Source organism: Paramormyrops kingsleyae, chromosome 15 (genome assembly GCF_048594095.1).
Source record: "Paramormyrops kingsleyae isolate MSU_618 chromosome 15, PKINGS_0.4, whole genome shotgun sequence".
NCBI classification, from domain to species: Eukaryota; Metazoa; Chordata; class Actinopteri; order Osteoglossiformes; family Mormyridae; genus Paramormyrops; species Paramormyrops kingsleyae.
In genome coordinates, this window is record NC_132811.1 from 20,251,260 (window position 1) to 20,273,103 (window position 21,844).

The 21,844-nt window shown below is 46.0% G+C and overlaps 1 protein-coding gene across 1 annotated transcript; it reads right to left on the reverse strand.

Annotated features, from left to right (window-relative positions):
* Positions 1–2,226: 2,226 nt before the first annotated feature.
* Positions 2,227–21,405, reverse strand: ube2wb (ubiquitin conjugating enzyme E2 Wb). The gene is made up of 6 exons (XM_023794738.2): positions 21,295–21,405; positions 19,223–19,314; positions 8,271–8,373; positions 5,417–5,572; positions 4,621–4,696; positions 2,227–4,461 (listed from the first exon to the last, which is right to left on the reverse strand). The coding sequence occupies exons 1-6, from the start codon at positions 21,307–21,309 to the stop codon at positions 4,448–4,450; spliced, it is 456 nt and encodes a 151-aa protein (XP_023650506.1). The 5' UTR covers positions 21,310–21,405; the 3' UTR covers positions 2,227–4,447.
* Positions 21,406–21,844: the final 439 nt, after the last annotated feature.

Here is a 21,844-nt window from a genome sequence, read left to right on the forward strand (position 1 = left end):
CCATAATACAATAGCATGTATCATTAGCATACACGAGTGAATTTAAAGAAACAATCATAGAGTCAGGGCACACAGACCTAAAGGCATCAGCATCTGTTTTCCATATCCACACATTAAAAAGTTCAATTTCAACACATCCATGTACAAATACACAGTGCACTGAAATACCATTATCCTTAGGCCCCTTATACATAAGTGCGAATACAATAAATCAGTATATGACATAAAACGACTCGCCATGTATTCCACACATACATAATTTTAACCATATTTATTACCCATTGTGGCCACTGTGACTTAGCATGCTGTCATTTTGGATGATTTGTGATTATTTACTGTAAAAACTACGCAGATGCAACAAATATGAAGATAGACAACAGACACTAATCACTTTAACTATAGCTTTTAAAAATAAGGTAGTTTTGCTGTGTGTGAAGTCTTAACAGCATGTGTGACAGCATGTGTGACAGCATGGGTGACAGCATGGGTGACAGCATGTGTGACAACATGGGTGACAGCATGGGTGACAGCATGTGTGACAGCACGTGTGACAGCACGGGTGACAGCACGGGTGACAGCACGTGTGACAGCATGTGTGACAGCATGGGTGACAGCATGTGTGACAGCAAACTCGATGTCATTTGTGCTTTACTGTTGTCACCATATTGGTTTATAAAAAACACCTCACTCAGGAATTTTTGGTCCTTCTCCTCTGTTGTCTTCTGGCATGTTTTGTTCTTTCTTGCCTGTTTCATGCACCATTTTGTTCAAATTATAGGAAGACTGATATTAATGGATTGCCACACACTTCTGTCAAGTGCCTTGAGACGACTGTGTTTTGAAAGGTGCTATATAAAAATGAATTTATTTGAATTACGAAGCATTTTTTTTAATTATGCCCTAGTCACTGCTGGGTCACAGCAGCAAATCAAGCATAAACATCCCAACTATCACTCAATGTTCACATGCTGGCCGATTTGGGATTAAATGAAATTTCAATCAGGTTTCCTGGGCTCCATAAATTGTTTGTTGTATGTGTATGTACAGTGTGATGGATCCAGGATGTACCTCAGCCTTGTGTCTGGGATAGGCGCCAACCCCCCCCCCCCCCCCGAAACACACACAGTGGGTGGATGGATCGCTGTCATGGAGATTCCTCTAGATTCTTCAAAGAGGGAATTATAGCCTGTTACTGTGGCCCTTAATCACCCATTAAGCAAGTCCCATCATTACTGCCATAACCCAATTTCATTATAACAAACTTACAAAAATGTAGCATTATGTTTTTATATATTTCAGTGGGCATTATTGTCAGGTATACAGTGGCATGAAAGAGCACTGCCCCAGGATCACAGTGACAGACACACTGCAAGCGACAACAGGAGGGTTTATAGGCCTTAAACTGCATCTACTTGAGATGTAAGATAAATGAGAATGTGCACATTCCCCGGCCAAACAAACCACATCACTACAGTGAGGACACACATGGTATAGCACTGCACCCTTAAGGGTGATGTGGTCTGATCTTCTCACAAAACTCACCTTTCAAAAAAATCGGTCTCCTTCAAGGGCAGGCTGCTGGCAGGATCAGGTTACCATACCTGCTGCCCCTGTTGAGGATAATCTTCTCTGTCTCAGTGTCTCAACGCTGTATAGCTCTTAAACTTCCATTAATCCCAGACAGCCTCAGAACACGTATTTGCAGAATTCTTAGTGATTAGTAGGTTGTTTTTAACATGAGTACAGTTCAGCCTCTGCCTTAACTTGTTCAAATTGTATACTAGTTACTCATTTGAACCAAGCTGAAAATACAGATTTCTGGTGATGAGCAGTTTGTTAAATACAGAAGCCTCAACCCTATATGTACTTTGCATGGAGTTTGCATGCTCTCCTTGTCTTATGTGGGTTTCCCTCTGCAGACATGCAGCCAGGCTGACTGGTGTCTCCAAAGTGCCCACAGCGAGTGACTGCGTCTGTGTGCCCCGCGATGGACTGGCACCCCGCCCAGGCTGTACCCAAGCCACGTGCCGTGTGTGACCTGGGACAGGGGACAGGCTCCAGCCCCCCCCCCCCCCCCGCCCCTCATCACACAACTGACCACAGGAGCAACAATTAGCCAATAAAACGAAATAAAGATGAACTTAAAACAATAATCAGAGAAATATGCAGGCAAGAATGATGGATAAAAGACCAGGCTTTCTGGGTAACAATGACAAAATGCACAGAATGGGTCTTGCTTTTTATTATTAAATTAAACAGGCACAGTTTATATGTACCTCATACATTACTACAACTAATTCTCAAAATAAACACTTCCCCCAATTTTGTTTTTATTTTTCTAACAATCCACAACCCAATAGTTCTATCAAAGTAATAAAAAAAAGAAAAAAAAAGAAAAAAGAATAACAATAATAAATAAAATGGGGGGGGGGGGGTATGAAGCATCACCAAGCTTCAACCAAACACCCATCATATCAGGGTGGGGTGGGGGGGTGTTAGAGATGCTCAAAGTCAGCATGCAGGACCTTCACACAGATGGTTCCCACTCAAGCAGCGTTTCCCAATCCAGTCCACGTTTTTTTCTCCCTCCCAGGACCCTGCAAGAATGTGGAGTGCCTGACACGAGATCAGGGGGGAGTAAAAACATGGACCGGATTGGGAAACGCTGCAATAGAGAGACTCACTACTATGTTCCATTTTGAAGGGAGCGGGACCCCCAGTTGGGAGAGGCGCTGCCCGCACGCGCTCTGTGCTGCTCTCTCTCAACATTGGCGGCCACAAATCCCGACGACAACCATGGAGGGTTGCCCTCGCCGACATGACACTCCAATCCGGTCTGAGCTTCATCCCAGTGACTCCAGTGCCACTCGCAGACAGAAACCCTTCACTAGAAAGCGAGCAAACGCAGTCTGGTCGCCACCTCCGGATATTAATCAGACAAAACGTATAATAAAGTAAAGTGGACATGATGCCGGGAAGGAAGATTCCAGAACTCTGGACAGGTGACACACGTCAGCGGTTCTCCTTCGGATCCGAACCTGGCGGGCAGAAGGTTGTGACGTCTCTACGAGCTCCGGGGCAGAGTGACACTTCAAAAGGGCTCCTGATGAGCAATAGCGTATCAAACCCTTCCTGTAACTGCCACACTAAGCCATTTATAATTACCGTGACTGTACAGACCTAGATGCACCGATGCTAAAGGCTTGGAGAGCCTTCAAGAAGACCTCCAGAACAAAGAAGCAAGGTACAATCTTTAGAAAACATACCACACACAGGCTTTATATTACAGGCAATATATTAAAATATTTTTAAAAGAAAAACACATTTATATAAAGTGAGGACTGTCTATTATGACCCTAGCACTCATTACTAACTTAGGTTTTTTTTATATATAACAATTTAAAAACCCAACAGTGTCCTTACACTCACTGTACTTAACATCGTAACAGTCTTTTTGGTGAAAATATTTCAATCGAATGCAAAATATTACCTAGGAGTTTTATAGTGGATTTTATTAATTCAAAAAGTACCTGAGCCAGATGAACCACGATGAGCGAAATCTCTATCTAGTCTAATCTTGTGATCTTTACGTCAAACTATTTTACAAGACGCCATGTCGGTGGCGAGGGAGTTCAAAGTGCCCGACCACGCCAAAGACGACCCCCCAGGCCTCCTCCCAACCATCAGTCAAACCACAAATGCATGTGCGCGCAAGCGCGCACACAGACGGCTTCTAAAATGGGACATTTCAGAAGATTAAATCATGAGCCATAAGGTAGCATGTACACATAAATGCAACAAAAAGCCCGAACTGATTTCATTTCAGCTGTGTTCAAACGTCGAGAGCCAAGAAGCAAGCACTGGTGAAAAACAGGCGAGTTCATTACGTCCGGGCAAGGATGACTGGTCTGGAATAGGGTCGATACTCGAAAATAAATAACCCCTTCAGCTCACAACTCAACGCCTCATCAGATAAAGACAGAAAATAAAAATTGTGGTGCTGTAGCAGAATAATTAAATGCTAAAAAGTTGTTAACGTACCTCAATAATTATTGTCACAGTGCATATTTTTAAAGTTAAAAACCAAAAGTTCTTGGGGTTACGATTCTTAAATCCCTTACAATCAACCTATGTGATTTGGAGTTTCTCTTGTATAAGCCCAAGCAGGATTCAGTTATTGCACAATACAGAAGGACCATAAAATCATTAAAAAAAAAAAAAAAAAGGAATAATTTCAAACAAGTTCTCCCTGCCAACTCGATCCACGTTGGGTGCATTACATTCTGTCATCTTCACAACTGCTAAACATGCATCCAAAAACAGGCCTGGAGGTCTTCAGCATATCGGGTCCATCGTTCCAGTCAGAGGTCAAAGTTCAAAGACTGAATCATTAAAAGTGCTTATATACTCTGTAGGACTTTCTTCAGGAGTATGACAAAGTTACTCATTAGCAGGTATCATCTGTTAAAAGAAAACATTGGTTAATGACAAACATTCATTGTTAACTACTTCTTACCATTATAATATTCAAGATTTTTACGTGGGTTGTTTTTCATATATATGATGTACCTATAAATCAGGGCAAACAGAAAAACAGCAGGAATGAGAGCAGAAACTCACCGTGATACCACCATTTCGTTTTCTTTGGGTTCTTATTGCACGTTCTTACATAGAAGGAGTTATCAGGGGGGCGTCGCTGTCAAACACCAAGGAGAAGAGGAGAAAGAAGACATTAATGACAGAGCAGACAGGGTGGGGCGTCGCTAAGGGGGACAGAGAGAGGGCGGGGACGTCGCTAAGGGGGACAGAGAGAGGGCGGGGCGTCGCTAAGGGGGACAGAGAGAGGGCGGGGCGTCGCTAAGGGGGACAGAGAGAGGGCGGGGCGTCGCTAAGGGGGACAGAGAGAGGGCGGGGCTTCACTAAGGGGGGACAGAGAGAGGGCGGGGCTTCACTAAGGGGATGAGGGGGCATTGCTTAGGTGACAGAAAGAAAGAGGGCGGGGCGTCGCTAAGGGGGACAGAGAGAGGGTGGGGCTTCACTAAGGGGATGAGGGGGCATTGCTTAAGGGACAGAAAGAGGGCTGGGTGTATGTAAGGGGACAGATAGAGCGAGCAGGGTGTTGATTTATGGTCATTTTATGGTCCAGGGGTTTCGGGGCATGTCGCCCAGGGGCCTCAAGGGTCAAACAGTAACTGCCTGTCATTAAATAGCAGACGGACCGTGACTAGGGCAGTAATTTCTTAATGCCAGAGCAGAAGGCTGTACACTGCAGATGACCGCAGTATTTATGAGGCGAGGATCCATCTGCGCATATACATGCACAGGCAGAGAGACATGCACAGGCAGAGAGACACGCACAGACACACACACAAGGTTTTTGAACCCTTCCTCTGCTCTTCCACGGTCCCTTCGTTACCTTCTCTTTACAGCTGGACAGCATGCTGATAATGCTAAGGCAGACCGACTGCACGGACAATGCTGGGGACCAGTCCTCCGTCAGGATAGACAGGCAGATGTGGCCGTTGCTGTAGACGTGAGGATGCACAGGGATGTTCTCTCCAGTGAACATGACCTGCATGGCGGAAAGGCACAGAACATGTGAGCACCTCCATAAATGTCTTAGGAAATCAAACAATCCAGCAGGGGGCGCAGTCATCTAAGGCAGGAAGAGCAGAAGACTCACTGTAACAGCTGAAACAACATGCAGCTGGACTACAGTCTGTACCCTAACCCAGAGGGCATATGCTGTGTTACCATCCTGTAGCTGAACTATAGTCTGTACCCTAACCTAGATGGCATATGCCGTGTTACTGGCCTGTAGCTGGACTATAGTCTGTACCCTAACCCAGAGGGCATATGCTGTGTTACCATCCTGTAGCTGGACTATAGTCTGTACCCTAACTCAGCTGGCATATGCTGTGTTACCACCCTGTAGCAGGACTATAGTCTGTACCCTAACCTAGATGGCATATGCTGTGTTACCGGCCTGTAGCTGGACTATAGTCTGTACCCTAACCTAGATGGCATATGCCGTGTTACTGGCCTGTAGCTGGACTACAGTCTGTACCCTAACCCAGAGGGCATATGCTGTGTTACCATCCTGTAGCTGGACTATAGTCTGTACCCTAATCCAGACGGCATATGCTGTGTTACCGGCCTGTATCTGGACTACAGTCTGTACCCTAACTCAGCTGGCATATGCTGTGTTACCACCCTGTAGCAGGACTATAGTCTGTACCCTAACCTAGATGGCATATGCTGTGTTACCGGCCTGTAGCTGGACTATAGTCTGTACCCTAACCTAGATGGCATATGCCGTGTTACTGGCCTGTAGCTGGACTATAGTCTGTACCCTAACCTAGATGGCATATGCTGTGTTACTGGCCTGTAGCTGGACTATAGTCTGTACCCTAACCTAGACTAGGGTGGCCGAGAAAGCCCAATGCAATTCAGGTCTAATAGAAAAACACGCTGCAAAGCAACAAAGCATATTATTCAAGTTCATAAAGAACCTGCAAACACACTGCAAACTCAAAGATGCTACACAAATTCAGAAAATACTTTAATAAAAATGACAACACATGCAAACCAAATGCACTGCACATTCACAGACACGCTGCAAATACAGAAAACAACTGTCACTTTGGAAACATGCTACAGATAGCCACAGCACAATGGAAGTGTTTCTGTAGGACACATTTTCGGGTGGTCCCATGCTTGTGATAACGTTTATAACGTAAATGTTAAAACTTTGCAATTAATCTGGCAAACTGATTTTTTTCTTTTTTATGTCTCAGGCAGATCACCATATAATTGACATTTGTATATTTATTACATGAATATAAGGTAATAAAATGGACAATGTCGCTATTTACGTAATTATACTGATGATTTCAAAATACAGTACAGCTGTTTCAAATGTTTTTCAAATTACAGTACAGTACAAATTAAATTATTGAACTGTGTATAATTCAAATGTGCTATAATACAGTACTGTACGTAAAATATAGCTTACTGTAGTATTATAATATGTGTATTGGTGGCTCGTTTTTGGCGGTTTATCATCAGCTGTGATGAGTCGATATTTGTCATTGAGTCATCTGAGATGACTTTCTTTTTCCCCGTCATGTTTTCATGTTGCATTAGACTCAGGCAGCTAGTCAGAAGCAGATGGGTTACCACAAGGCAAAGTAGGACGATCATATATATATATATTCCCATATGTTGTCAGGTTTAAAAAGACCCAAAATGAACACTAAGCGGAGTACTTGATTACTATAAGCAAATTATTTAAACAGTATTTGTACAGGGATTCTGTCCCAAGCTTTTTGATCCATATAAGCGGTTTCCACTGTAACTTACTTTTCACCTGTAAATTTTCACCATTGGCTCGGCTGAAAAGTACGCCCAGAAAGCATCCTCCGTTGTGCTGTGGCCACTTGCAGTACGTTTCCGAAGTTGCGGCTGTTTTCTGTATTTGCGGCGTGTTTGTAAAAGGCGGCACGTGCGTTCTCATTTTGATGAAAGTGTTTTCTAGATTTGTGCAGCATCTACGAATTTTACATTTGTTTGCACATGCATTATGAACTTGAATAACATTTCGGTTTTATTTTGAATTTCATTAGGGCGTCTTGTTTTTATTTTGAATCGCATTGGGCTTTCTCAGCCACCGTACTAGACAGCAAGTGCTGAATTACCAACCTGCAGCGGGTTTATAAATACCAGATTCACCAAGGGTACCAATAATGTTCAAACATTGAACAGCAGAACGCTGCTGAGATTCACTTCAGCATGAGACTCAGACCAGACTTCAGTCTGGGGTAAAAGCTCGAGCAGGCTTTGAGCATGAAGCAGAGGCCTTGTCTTTCTCACGGCCAGGGAAGCAGCAACATCAACACATCATCATTATCATCATCATCATCCATCTAAATGCTTATACTGGTCAAAGTCTTGGTGGGAGGGCGGAGCCTATCGCAGGCCACACAGGGCTGAGGTACACCCTGCATGGATCAGCAGTGTAATAAAAACACTACTGCTACTATTACTACAGATAATCATAATGAAGATTAGGGAGATAATAACATCAACATTGACTGTTATTAACACTGAAACCTCATCTGTCTGTCATTGTGATACCCGAACGGGTCGTGTTTTAGTCCTACGAAGGTCACTGTGTCATCCTCGTGTCACTGAAAGACAATAGGCGAACGTTATGTTCTCTTTCAGCGAGAGGTCGGGGGGCTCGACTTTCCGCGTGCAGGGGGGCTCACCTGAGGTGAATCGAAGGGGTATCGACTACTGAACTTAAAAAGCAGCTGGAATTTCTCTCCTTCATACAGTGTTCCTGGGGCGCCGTCCATATCGACGATCCACCTGGAAGAGGAAGGAAAATATGAGGGAGGGTAGGTCAGTCCGTGCGCGAATGCTCACCTCACCGCTTTGCGAGGGGATCAGTGTGGGAAGCGCAAAACAGATGAAGGGACATGACGTCATCCCTACAATCTCTTCATAAAAGCCCATATGGCCCGGGAAGGGATTCTGCATGCATGAATCCAGCATGCAGATCAGCCAACTCATTACCTCAGTGCACGTGCAGCAGGTGACCAATCAGGTCGCATTTCAGGCAAGGAGGAAAAGCCGAAGCCAGAGATACCCAGAGGGGGGAGAGACACCAGCGACGGAAAACAAGAGAACATGGAGGCATGGGGGTGCACTGGGGAGTAGGGAGGAGCACAGGGAGCACATATCAGTGGGGAGGAACGCAGTGGAATATGGAGGCGTGGGTGGGAACACGGGGGAGCAGAGGGGAGCACGGAGGAGCACGGAGGGCGGGGGAGGAGTGTGGGGGAGCAAAGAAAAGGGGGAGAGCACAGAGTCCTCGAGAACGAGTTCAGCAGGTGACAGGCGCGGCAGGCTGGGGTGCGGCGAGGTGAGCCAGCTAGAGTGAAACCAGGGGCCGGCTGAGCCGGGACAGCCCAGTGCCCAGCCCTGCAGTGCAGCTACACTGCAAGCACACTGGCCTTGCTCTGTTCACACTGCATAGGAAGTGCAACAATCTGAGCAGACGACAGAGGGGTCCGTCCCAGGGCCTAAATAATGGAAGATTAATCAGCACCAGGCAACGAGTGTGTAACGCGAGACGGTGCGCATCATTCATCTGGCTGCAGTCAGCACACGGGGATGTGCACGCTGAGTCACTGTGACAGTACAATCAGCACCCATGCGGTCCAAATGTGTTGAAAATCAAGCATTTCAATCACTTGGGGGTTGGGGGGGGGGGCATACAAGCACAGTGGGGATGGGGGGGGGGGATTCATATTTGGACTATACAGACAGAGGTCAACATCAGATATATTACAAATACATTCTACATTCAATCCTTCATATAACAAGCAGATATACGTTGTAGTGTCAGAGGGTAGCAAAAGGCAACAAGGCTATGTGCAGACAGGCAAGGGCGTCCGTGTCAGAGCCGTGGCCCAATCAAGGGAATTTAGAGATTTCAGGCATGGGTGGGTATCAGAGACCCTTTCTGAGGGTCAGAAACGGAGGGTGCCAGAGAGGGGGGGCTTTCAGGGGTCGACCTTCCCATCAGGGCAGGAGGATGACAGTGAGGAATAAAACAAAAGAGCAGCAGGATTGTCTGTACAGATCTGTTCACCCGGGGGTCACATTGGTATGATCTGCTTCTGTTTCTATGGCGACTCACCATCCCTCCCCAAGTCCACACCACGCCAAAACCTCACACTGATGCTACTCTGTCCATTCTGCCAACTCCTCTTTTCCCAGCTTCGGGCCAAAACCATCCCAAAATCTGAAAATGAAAACCTTTTCTCTCTGGGACATACAGACACCCCCCAAGCTGCCCCCACCCCAAAATGCAGTAAATGCAGCGGAAATCACCAGCAGCTTCACAGAAAAATCAGATTAATCATCTGTTTTCAGAAACAGCGGCTCGTATCAGACAAACGGGATATTGTGCAGTTGCGATGCCCAAATAAACCGTCCTGCGTCTTCCCAACACAGAGGTCTGGGAGCAGATGACCTGACCACGACCATGAGTCAGAGCGGAGATCACGCCCAGGACCATGGGGCTTTAGGTGCCAGAAGAATCGGTCCCGGTCCCAGTCAGCGAAGCGACAGACTGCATGGAAAACAAAACAACTGACATGAACAGCATGTCTTATGTCCATGTCAGTGTGTCATGCTTAAATCTCACATACATACTGTCTGGCCAAAAAAAGTCAAGCCTGAATGTAAATAAGAAAGTATTTATGATTTAATTAATGATTGGAGATTTATTACAGCTCAGCAACGTTAGACAGCAATGAAGTGAAGTCAGCTGAGTACCTGAATCTACTGAACGGCCAAGCTATCCCATCAATGGCTTTTTCATTCCTAATGGCATGGGTGTATTCCAAGACTATAATGCCAAGATTCATCGGGTTCAGGAGCCTGAAGAATCATTCTCACACATCAACTGGCCACCACAGAGACTTGACCTCAACCCCATTGAAAGTCTTTCGGAGTGGTTCAACCACCTTATCATCAACACAAGATCTCGGCAAAAAATGAATGCAAATCTTTGCGAAACAAAATGTTGAGATATTGCACATGCACGTGCACCATAATAAAAGCTAAGGTCCAACAAAACATTAAAGGGTGCAACTTTTTTTTTGGACAGGCAGTGTATGTATAATCTACTTGCGATTTTTTCTTGTGCTATAACCAACAACATCAAAACTTATATGGCTGAAGATGATGAAGATACATTGACTCTGAATCAGCCTTTACAAAATGTGCATGTGTGGTTCTGTGGTTTGATCACTGCACTGAAAGAACCCGGATCAGCTCCAGCGTGATGAGTGTCACATCTGGCCGTTTCATCTGGCCCAGCTGTGCATAATTAAAGGTGCGGTGAGCGGAGTGCTTGGTGGATATGGGGCACGGGTACCAGCGCCGGTCCACAGCCAGAATGCGGCATTACATCACCAGCTGTGCAGAACAGGATCTCAGCAGGATGTCTAAGTGTATAAATCAGAGATGCACTCAGTCAGGCAGCACAGGCCCAGAATAACTCTGACAGTGAGGTTCCAAACCCACCACACTGCCGAGGGTCAAAAAACAAAAGCAGACCGAGCTGCTCTGGGAGTAGAGTCCGCTCCCACTGACATTCCTGTTACGTTCCAGCGTAGCTGCATGCAGGACACAAGGCTAAGGACTAGGCCCCGTCCAGTCAAACCCAAGAAACACGAGCATGTGACCAAACACAAACTGCAGCCGCTTACCAGGGTAAGAGAGGCAGGCGACCCTCCCAGAGGCGAGGGGGGGGGGCAGGGGGCTTAGGTAAGGCAATGGGCCCCCTGAAGAGGCGAGGGGCCCCAGGGAGAGATGGGGGGGGGGGGGGGTGGGGGGCAGAGAGGCCCCTGAAGAAGCAAGGGATTTGTGTGAGAGGTGGGGAGGAGGGGGGAGGTGCAGGAGAGGCAGGGGGCACAGGGAAAGGCGAGGGCCCCCCATGAAAGGTGGGAGGCCCCCAGGACTGGCAAGAGGCCCCACGTCTCATGCAGGGTTTGCTGCTACTGGGACAGGCTACATACAAAGTTGTTTGTGCCCCTTGTTTACTTATTCATGCCATAAAAGCAGCTCTAACGCAGTGATGTGCAGCCAGTATGACGAACGCGGGCTGACTGCAGTCATCGCAACAGCCTCTCACACGCTAATCAAGGGTAAATGCCAGAGAATCTTGAAAAGACCCCAAAAAGGCTGGCAAGTACTAAACGAAGCAATCGCCACGTCCATTAAACTGATTGGTTATGGTGTTCCTGGGGGTGACACTACATTAGAGCTCATCTTGGCATTTTATTCAAAGGCCAAAAACTTTACTGAAATGGTTCAAATACAACCAGCAACACAAAGTGCTCCTGATTACAAACCTTGGAAAGACATGGGTTCAATTTTTATGGTAAAATGGGTACAAGGCAGGTAACACCCTGGACAGGATGCCAGCCTATCACAGGACAGGAGGCAGGGGACACCCTGGACAGGATGCCAGCCTATCACAGGACAGGAGGCAGGGGACACCCTGGACAGGATGCCAGCCTATCACAGGACAGGAGGCAGGGGACACCCTGGACAGGATGCCAGCCTATCACAGGACAGGAGGCAGGGGACACCCTGGACAGGATGCCAGCCTATAACAGGACAGGAGGCAGGGGACACCCTGGACAGGATGCCAGCCTATCACAGGGCACATATGTGCACACGCACAAGCTATACTCAGTTTTAAGATCCCATCTGCAGGCATTGTACTACGAAACCCACAAGAAATCCACACAACATAGAGAAAACAAGCAAACTGCAGACACAGGGTTCAAGCCCCCACACTGGATGTCAGTCTCCCACCCAGGGGACGATTCAGAGAAAGACATGACAATATTAGCGGCCAACCCAAGGTCATCAGACTGCTCTCGTAAAACACAAAGCCTGCTTACTGTTATTTACTCCTAAGATGGTCTTGGTTTCTTTTAGTTATACACGGATGTCAAAAATGCTCTTTTAATTTCCAGTTACAGGGAGAAAGTAAATAAGAATTTGCCAATTAAGGGAAACTAGTGAAATGTGTTACAATGGAGATTTACTCAGACAACATAACTTCATTCATATCGTCTGTTATCTGATTTCTGATTTCAATTTCCATATTAGGCCCAAAAATACTAAAAATAGAAAATCATCAACTGAGTTTAGCAAAAAGAACTAACGTACATTACATAACATAATGATTGCATTTTCTGAGCTGATGCCAATCATGACAAGACAGAAAGCTCAGTTAGTCATCCGAAAGTTCAGCAGTACCTCATGAACCTGAGAAGTAAAGGTGACGAGGTGTAAGGGACCAGACCCGGTGCCTGTCCAGTAACAGACGACCCAGTGCCTGTCCATGAAGGATGCATAGTAGACCATGAGACTTACTGGACCAAGAATGGAAGACACATCCCTCCATCTCAGCCCATGAAGGACATAAAAATGCTCTGACAGACTATACACATACCTCTGAACACAAAGCCACACTTAGACAGGTAGGGGGGAGAGAGTGGGAGAGAGAGTGAGATTTTAACAGGTATTAGAAGATGCTGAGCACTGCAGCTGTTTTCTGCTAGAGCTCCATGCTCAAAGTGGCTGCATCAGGGATCGATACCTCTTCGTGGAGTAACACTGCCCAGACAAAAAGCCCTGCTCTGCACCCACCTGTGAGTGTGAGATACTATGAAAACCGTGGTGCAGGAGTGCGATCCGAGGAACCCGGAGAACCTCGGGCCTTACTGCCTGGAGGAGCGCACCTCCAGCACTGCCGAGTACCGATCTAACCCAGGATTATTGATTATTATTATCTCCTAATGTAAGAGCATAGATATTTCCTGATGTCGGAGCATAGATATCTCCTACGATATATCCTAGTATAAAGCTATGTCACACAATCTTTAGATGGAGTGTCATATACAGAAGTTGGTATTCCAAATTTCACTTGACTCATTTGCAAGTACACTGCCCGGACAAAAAAGATGTCGCCATTTGAATTTATATCAGCAAATACTTAAGAGTCAATGACTGGATCATATTTACAGCTCAGCAACGTTATGCAGCAATAAAGTAAAGTCAGCGGATTACCTGAATTTACTGAAAGGCCAGGTTACACCTCCATTCATCATGAATGGATCTTTCTCTTCCCTGTTGGCATGGGCATATTCCCGGACAAGAATGCTAAGATTCATTGGGTTCAAATCGTCAAAGAGTGATTCAGGGAGCATGAGGAATCATTTTCACGCATGACTTGGTCACCACAGAGTTGTGACCTTAACCTCATTGAAGGTCTTTGGGATGTGATAAAGGAGGCTTTATGGAGGTTCAACTCCTTGTCAATACAGGATCTCAGTGAGAAATGAATGCAAATCTGGATGAAAATACATGCCGAGATGCTGCATAAGCCTGTGGAGACAATGCCATGACGGATGTGCCCCATAATCAAAGCTAAAGGCAGTCCAACGAAAAATTCAAATGGCAACTCTTTTTTTTTTTTAAACATATTTATTGTCTTATTGAGGCACTGTAATTTGTACTTATATTTTGTGTTTAATCTGTGTTTATCAGTGGCCAGAAGGATGTGCAGAATAAGATTTTCATTGCATGGTGGGACTCACTGTTTATAGCATACATGACAGATTGGAGCTGGGAGGGCACAAAATCGCAGACTATCTGGAGGTCCCCAAGGACCCATATGAGAAACTCTGGAGGTCACATACAATCCTATTTTATGAAGCATTCCCAACTCTACGAAGACTTTCCAATCTCACATAATCCTGGCCTCAACAAAGAAAAAAACACACCAAACCCATAAGAGGAGACTGGTAATAAGGCCACCCCAACAGCACCAAACACAGAGCTAATCGTCATCACCGGCTTATCTGAGCATCTTCAGGCTACTGGACCACCTGCTAAAATCCGTGGAGATTTTCACCACCCCTGGGCCCAGTGCATTCCCCAATCTCCTGGCCGTTTCCCCAAGTTACGCTAACAGAGGTGACCCTGAGGGCCACGATGAAGAAAAGATGACCCTCAAAGTTTCATGTTGGCAACTGACTATGAGGATCTGCCTGCAGAGGTGCTCTGGAGATTGGGAGACCCTCCTGCTGCAGTCTCTTGGGGATGAGCGAGGTGGATCTGCCATCGCCATGACTACATCCGTTCACTGTAAACTACCTTTTCCTTTCAGAGATGAGAATGTGCCCAGAACCAGTGGTGAATGCCTTGCATTTATAAGTCCTCCCAATAATTACTGAAGAGGATACTCTTATCTTTAACTTTCCCTGTTACTACTGCTGCTGCTGCTAATATCTGACAAAAAGTCAGACATCCACGGGGACACCAGAGAGATGCACCATGGGAGGGAGACAGGCGTGAGCGTGTTGGGTTGGGCCCAATCAGCTCTCCTTCTTATATGCAGTTGGTGTGCCTGTTCTCCATGAATAACACCATCTCACCATTCACCCTCGACGACGAGGAGAGAGACCCAGACAGACGGCATATTTTAATTACAGGCACAGATCTAGGGCAGCGTATCACTGTACCGAATATCTGTGTCCCTAAAGATGGCTCCCCGCAATCTAACTTTCATACACTGCAAGTTTTTTTTCCCCTTAACTGCGTACTGGACGCCAGTGTAGATACTGTCACTCCTTTAACAAACCCGAAATCCGCTAATGCTTTGAAAACAGCTTGTGGTGGATTGGCCTGATGGATATGGCGAGAATTACATCCCTCAGACATAGATTATGCTTCCTATTCTAATCCAAAAAGATCATACCGGAGGTTGGATTACTTCCCTAGCCTGTTAACTATACATACTGTACAGTTTTGTCAAACTGCCCCACCACACTTCCAGATCACAGTATATTTACACTCTACATTCAGCCTAATCAGACCAAAGACCAAATGCTGGAAACTCGACTGTTCATTACTGTGGGGTGGATTGTAGCTCAGCTGGTTAGGGTGCTGTGTCTGTGATTGGAAGGTTACTGGTTTAAAGCCCAGGGCATTATGATGTCACAATTAGGCCCCTGAGAAAAGCCCTTAGCTGCCCCAGGGACCATCTGGCCCAGCTTTCTCAAACATTTTCTTTGCTTTGGATAAAAGCATCTGGTAGATCAGCACCAGGTGACTATGACCTTCCTTATTAAGGAAAGCTGGGAACATCAAAATATGTGGCCATATAGTTTGCAAAGTTTCCTTACTTAAGAGATGATCGGGGGGGGGTTGGATGGATGGATGGAACAATAAAACACACACAATCCAGAAGCTACTGGAGTCCTCTCATGAAAGCAGACAATGACAGAAAAGACTCGTCTTCATCACAGGAGAGGGACTTTTGGCATTAAATCAAGTGGACAGCATCAGCAAAACAGTCAAAATAAGAACAGAATGAGAATTCCAGAAAAGCAATTACACACCACCCAACATCAACTAACATCTCAGATTTTCAGTAAAAGCTTTACTCTGGTGACAAAAGTAGCAATGCTTAGAGAAAATTCAGCCTAAAAGCTCCTACACCAAAAAGGAGAAATGCTGTATATAACACACTCTTGGTTTGGGAAAAAATCAGAAGATACCCGAAACTAATATTATATTCTCAAATTATGCTGAAGCCAGATCTTTCCTCATAGTTTAGAACTACAGATTTACAACATTTGACAAAGTCCAGAATGACAAGTTTTTCAGTACAAGATTTTTTATTGGTTTTGAAGAAAATCTTACTCACACCACCCATTGAGTAAGAAGGAACAGGTGCGGACAACACAAAACATCAAGGGCGCATCTTATAACTAAGAGGTGCCCAAACTCAGTTTACAAACACATGCAGCTGGGATACTGGGTGAATGACTTGTATGAAGAAGGTAAAACATTTAGAGATGAATGATTCATGTCATACAGACTCAGAGCTTAAACGTGCAACATCATAGGATATGTATTGTTTTTTTGAGTATGTCATGACACACCAAAATATGCTTGGGATAAAATTATATTTGATGATTCAATGGATAGATATGTAAGAAAGTATTTCCAAGGTAAGTATTCAGGGACAGAATTTTAAGTTTTTATTTTAAAAACCCCTGCATACCTCAGTAAGGGAAATGCCTGCAGTGTCGTAAATTAATTTTATTTTGCAAATATAACAACTCGAAAACGAACAATTTTTAAAGATTAGAGTAAAATATAAATATTACAGGAAACTAAAGTAATATAAGATTCATAGTTTGTTAAAATTAATGGTTTCGCTAAGCACTGAAAAATTATCACACACCCACACACAAATATATATTATACGCACACAGAAATGTACTGCAAGTATGTAGCATAGACATGTTAAATGAATACACTCACCCACAACCGCGCATAAATCATATTTACATATAGCTGCAATTATGACTTGTTCTGTCTCCAGGTAGTACTAATCTATCACCAGCTTCCTTACTTATGTTTCCGCCGTTTTGTAATCCGCTAATATTACAGTAAATTTCAGGAGTTTTTTTTAAGCTAGCCCACTAAAAACCAGAGGATCATGGAGTTTGTGGGGCATAGCCAAACCACCCCTTATGGCAGACAGATTATGGGTCCACCTCTTCAGTTTGGCACCCCCACATTTAAAATGGTTTAAAATGAAATCAGCCGCGAGAGAACACGCAGATGAACGTACAGTATAACCTTCAACCGGTATGATGTTTTTTGGGTGGGGGAGGGACAAGATGGAGTAGCAACAGGAAGTCATTAAGCACCAGTTAAATTTTACCAGCATGTTCATTCAGACATTTATTTACAAATGGAAAGAAAATCGTCATTCAAAGTGGTCTGGAGCGACCTCGAGTCGAAGCGGGGAAAACCGAGAATGTCCCACCAAGGGGACCCAATCTCACTCTCACAGGAAATGCTAAGGACAAATCTAAGGACACTTCAAACCAAGCACCCCTGGATAGCAGCATGCAAAAAGGCAGGGAGAACACAAACACTGCTGCAACCGCACAGGTGTAAGGAGGACAGCTCTGCATGATTTACCCAGAACTGTACAGGCCTGGAAAAATACACAAAACAAAAAAACATGCAGACCCTATACCAGAGAATTGCCCATGGTCTCCAAGTTCAGAGCATAAAAACAGTGATTCAAAGATGTGACTCATAACTCATAACCCAGTGCAAGGCCTAAATACCTCACTACTTATTCAGATGAACAAATTAAAGCTTAATCTCCACTGAAGTATGACTGCAAACGAATGTGCATCGTATTGTCATTCAACAAGTTAGACTCTGCTCCCAGTATTACACAACAGAAAACTCGAATAAACCACACTGCTGGTGTGTTGAGTGTCTGATGAAACCGGGCAGATGTCAACTGTGTCACATATCACTGTCTCAAAACGCATCTCTCTCATTTTTAGGCTTTGGAATTCTCAAGCAGCTAAAGCACATCTTTCCACAGATAAAGGCTCTGGGTTTCTGGCATAGTGGTGGACAGTGTTCCCCTCCTTGGTGCCCTCACGTGTTCTTCTAATGTCCTCAGATCAGCACAATGGGCGTACATGCTGAGGCTATCAGAGGCCTAGCAGCAGACGCCCACTGACTTCTGGCCCATTAATGCTGCATGAGCAGGACGCTGCCCAGAGATACCACGGCAGATCGACTCGACAGACATCCCCACTGCTGGCACACCTGACATTCCTCACAATGTACGATCATTCAGGTCTATTCAATTAATGTTCACAGGTGAACAGCATGTGAGCAGAATGCTAAAAGCGCTATGAGCAGGGAGCAGCATTAGTGACAGTCCGGGTGGACACAGAGGAACAGCCACTGCCGAGCAACGGAACAGCGCCACGAGCAGGGAGCAGCATTAATGATGGTCCCGGGGCCACAGAGGAACAGCCACTGCCAAGGGACGGAACAGTGCTACGAGCAGGGAGCAGCATTAATGACGGTCCGGCGGCCACAGAGGAACAGCCACTGTCAAGCGACGGAACAGCACTACGAGAAGGGAGCATCATTAATGACGGTCCGGGGGCCACAGAGGAACAGCCACTGTCAAGCGACGGAACAGTGCTACAAGCAGGGAGCAGCATTAATGGTGGTCCGGGGCCACAGAGGAACAGCCACTGCCAAGCGATGGAACAGCACTACGAGCAGGGAGCAGCATTAATGACGGTCCGGCAGCCACAGAGGAACAGCCACTGTCAAGCGACAGAACAGCACTACGAGCAGGGAGCAGCATTAATGACGGTCTGGGGGCCACAGAGGAACAGCTACTGTCAAGTGATGGAACAGCACTACGAGCAGGGAGCAGCATTAATGACGGTCTGGGGGCCACAGAGGAACAGCCACTGCCAAGGGACGGAACAGCACTACGAGCTGGAAGTAGCATTAATGTCGGTCCGGCGGCCACAGAGGAACAGCCACTGCCAAGAGACGGAACAGCGCTACAAGCAGGGAGCAGCATTAATGACGGTCCAGGGGCCACAGAGGAACAGCCACTGCCAAGCGACAGAACAGCGCTACAAGCAGGGAGCAGCATTAAACCGGTTAACCCTGTAAAACAAGCAGAGCCGACAGCATCTGAAAAACAGTGGCAGAAAGGTCCTTGCCAGCGTGTTTTCACAGGTTTCCACGAGCCGCCCGGGACACTCACTGTGTGATCGTGTTCTGCACGCTCTTCTCGTTCAGGGTCATTCCAGGGGGAGGATCATTCTGCAGCGCTAATAGCTCCTTCTGCAGCCTTTTCTGTGAGAGAAAAAAAGTCAGGAAAGATGCTGTTTAGTTCATGTGGGACATGTGGAATTAACAGAACAGGGGATGGTTAAGTGATCAGGCGGCACCTGTCAGTCCACATTAACTGGAACAGAACCTAAGAAAAACAGAACACCACAGAAACAGCCCAGTTTGTAAACAAACACTCCTGTACTCCATCAAATTAAACATCTTCACCTGCCTAAACTTGATTTATGGGCACAAGGCTATTGCTAAAATGTACTTTGACCCACAATAACACGCAGTTAAATTTTACCCCACCCAAACAAGAAGTGAAACAGCCTAAGACGGAAACTAAAGAAAAATTGCTCATGAAACAGGACTTTGGTAAATACCGCCAAGCAGCTTATAAGAGCTGATAAACTAATTTGTGACCCATAAAACAGCAAGGCTACAGTTGTGAACCACTGGAAAGAAAAGGTTTTAATTAGAAGCATGAAAATAATCTGTACAAGTGTGAGAAAGCAAACACAGGGGGTCTCGTTTCAACTGGGAAGAGAATAAAAAAGCAAGAAAGGTCACACAGCTATTCATGTTTTCATCCCCTTTTAGCTGGAAATCTCAGGCTACACCTCCAAGGTCCGCACCTGACTCTCATTAATCTTATTTAGCACACAGATAAACTGTCTTATTATTACCATCTATAGCAAAGCATCAGAGATACAAAACGGACTTCCCCAGAACGGTGTGGTGGAACAGGCGTGACCTGTCTGTGATCGTGAAATTTTAACATTAAGTAAACCCCAGTGTTTGGACACAATGCCCCTGCAAAAACCACAACAGTTTGCACTGCATACAGATGTTAATGCAGATGTTAACAGAGCAGTTCCACCTCTGAGGAGACTGTGGGGAACCTGGGTTGCCCCTGATGAATGTGAACCTCATCACTCATTTTAATACACCAGATTGCTGAGCTTTATTAAACGGAGCGATTGGGACAAGCAAACACTCAAGTTATACGAGTATTAAAAACGAGTGCAATGACAGCAACCTGAATCAGCTTGAATCATAACCCAGCCCAGCAGCTGCACATCACACAGGAGCCTCTCCCCCGAAAACGGTGTCAAGCTGAACCGCGGACACCATCCGCTGCCCAGTGGCCCAGAATCCGTACGGACCCAGACAGACAGACAGCCTCCTCTTAAGTGCATGTCACGGCCCCTAAGGAAGGAGAATCGCGGGCTTGATTCAGGCAAGTTAAAATGCCACCCAGAAAGATGCCGTTAAGGGTCACTGGGCATCGACCGTATTTCAGGATGTGAATAATGAGGCGTCGCTAAATAAAAAGAAGAAATGACCTTAAATGCATGAACAATATCTGTACTGTAGATGGTTCCGGTTTCATTTTAACACAACTGATACAAAGTGTAAAGCAGGCGGACTTGTAAAAAAGCACCGCAGGTGACCTGGACGGGTTGTTTACAAGGCAGACCATTTCTGACGGGGAAGAGCACCTGTCATGGTCTGGTACGTGCGTAGCAATAACACCCAGCCTCCAAGTGCATCCAAACACAGCGGGACTGGCAAATGGCCTTTCCGTAAGACGCGATTTAATCCCCCCGCCGACCCGGACCGGCCGCCTGCTCCCTCCATCCGCCACTCGGGAGCCGCAGCAGCCGCCCGTCCTGCCAGACAACAGCCGAACAAAGGTGGCTGCACCTCCTTGCAGGGTCGGCGGACTATTCAGGGGGTGATCCCGGCTCGGTTCGGTCGGGCACGCCATCGCTCGGCTAAGCCCGTGTCGCTTCCGGCCGATCAGCTGTCCCTCTCCGGATCATCCCCCTGTGTTGGTCGCCTTCCGCGGGACCTCCTCGACCGCCGGCGTGTAGCACCACCCCACGGACACGGGGCTTCCCTCCCGCAGTGGGATTCCACAAGCAGGCCCGCAGTGACCAGTCACGGCCGCGTACGGAAAGCATGGCGGAGCGCTTTCGGGTTCGCTTCGACACTCACCTGCATGGACGCCATGATGGAAACCCCCCTGCGGCAGGCTGGCTAGCGGAACGCAGACTGAAGCTGCGTCACTGTGTCATGTGGTCGTCACGTCATACGTACGGGGGACCGACTGGCCCAAGCAGGAATGACCGTTGTTGTTTACGCTTAATGCGCCCCATGTGGCGTTCGGAGGTACTGAAGCGCCAGCGCAGTACATTGAGAGAAAACTTCGCCGATTAATTATCAGAATGGTCATTGTACAGTTTAACTTTTAAGGAGATTCCAAGATTAGAATCTACAGTATGGCAGATAGTAAGGCAACTGTTACACTATGGAGGATTCTCTTAATTAATGATTGACTGATTATTAAGAAAAACATCTACAATAGTATTATGAGGAGTGTTTGTATCACATATATTATTTAATGACCTCCTGTACTGAACAAAATTATAAATGCAACGTTTGGTTTTGCTCCCATTTTGCAGCAGTTTGAGAAAAAAAAATCTAGGAAAACAAAGAGCATGTATTTCAAATTTTGCCAAATAAGATTTTTTAATTGTATTTCTAA

Coding starts and splice junctions, on each gene's coding strand:
- ube2wb (XM_023794738.2), bottom strand. Junction 8,374..19,222: donor GTGCAGAACACGATCACACA/GTGAGTGTCCCG, acceptor TTCCTCTTCCAG/GTGGATCGTCGATATGGACG. Junction 4,697..5,416: donor TGTCCAGCTGTAAAGAGAAG/GTAACGAAGGGA, acceptor GGTGTTTGACAG/CGACGCCCCCCTGATAACTC.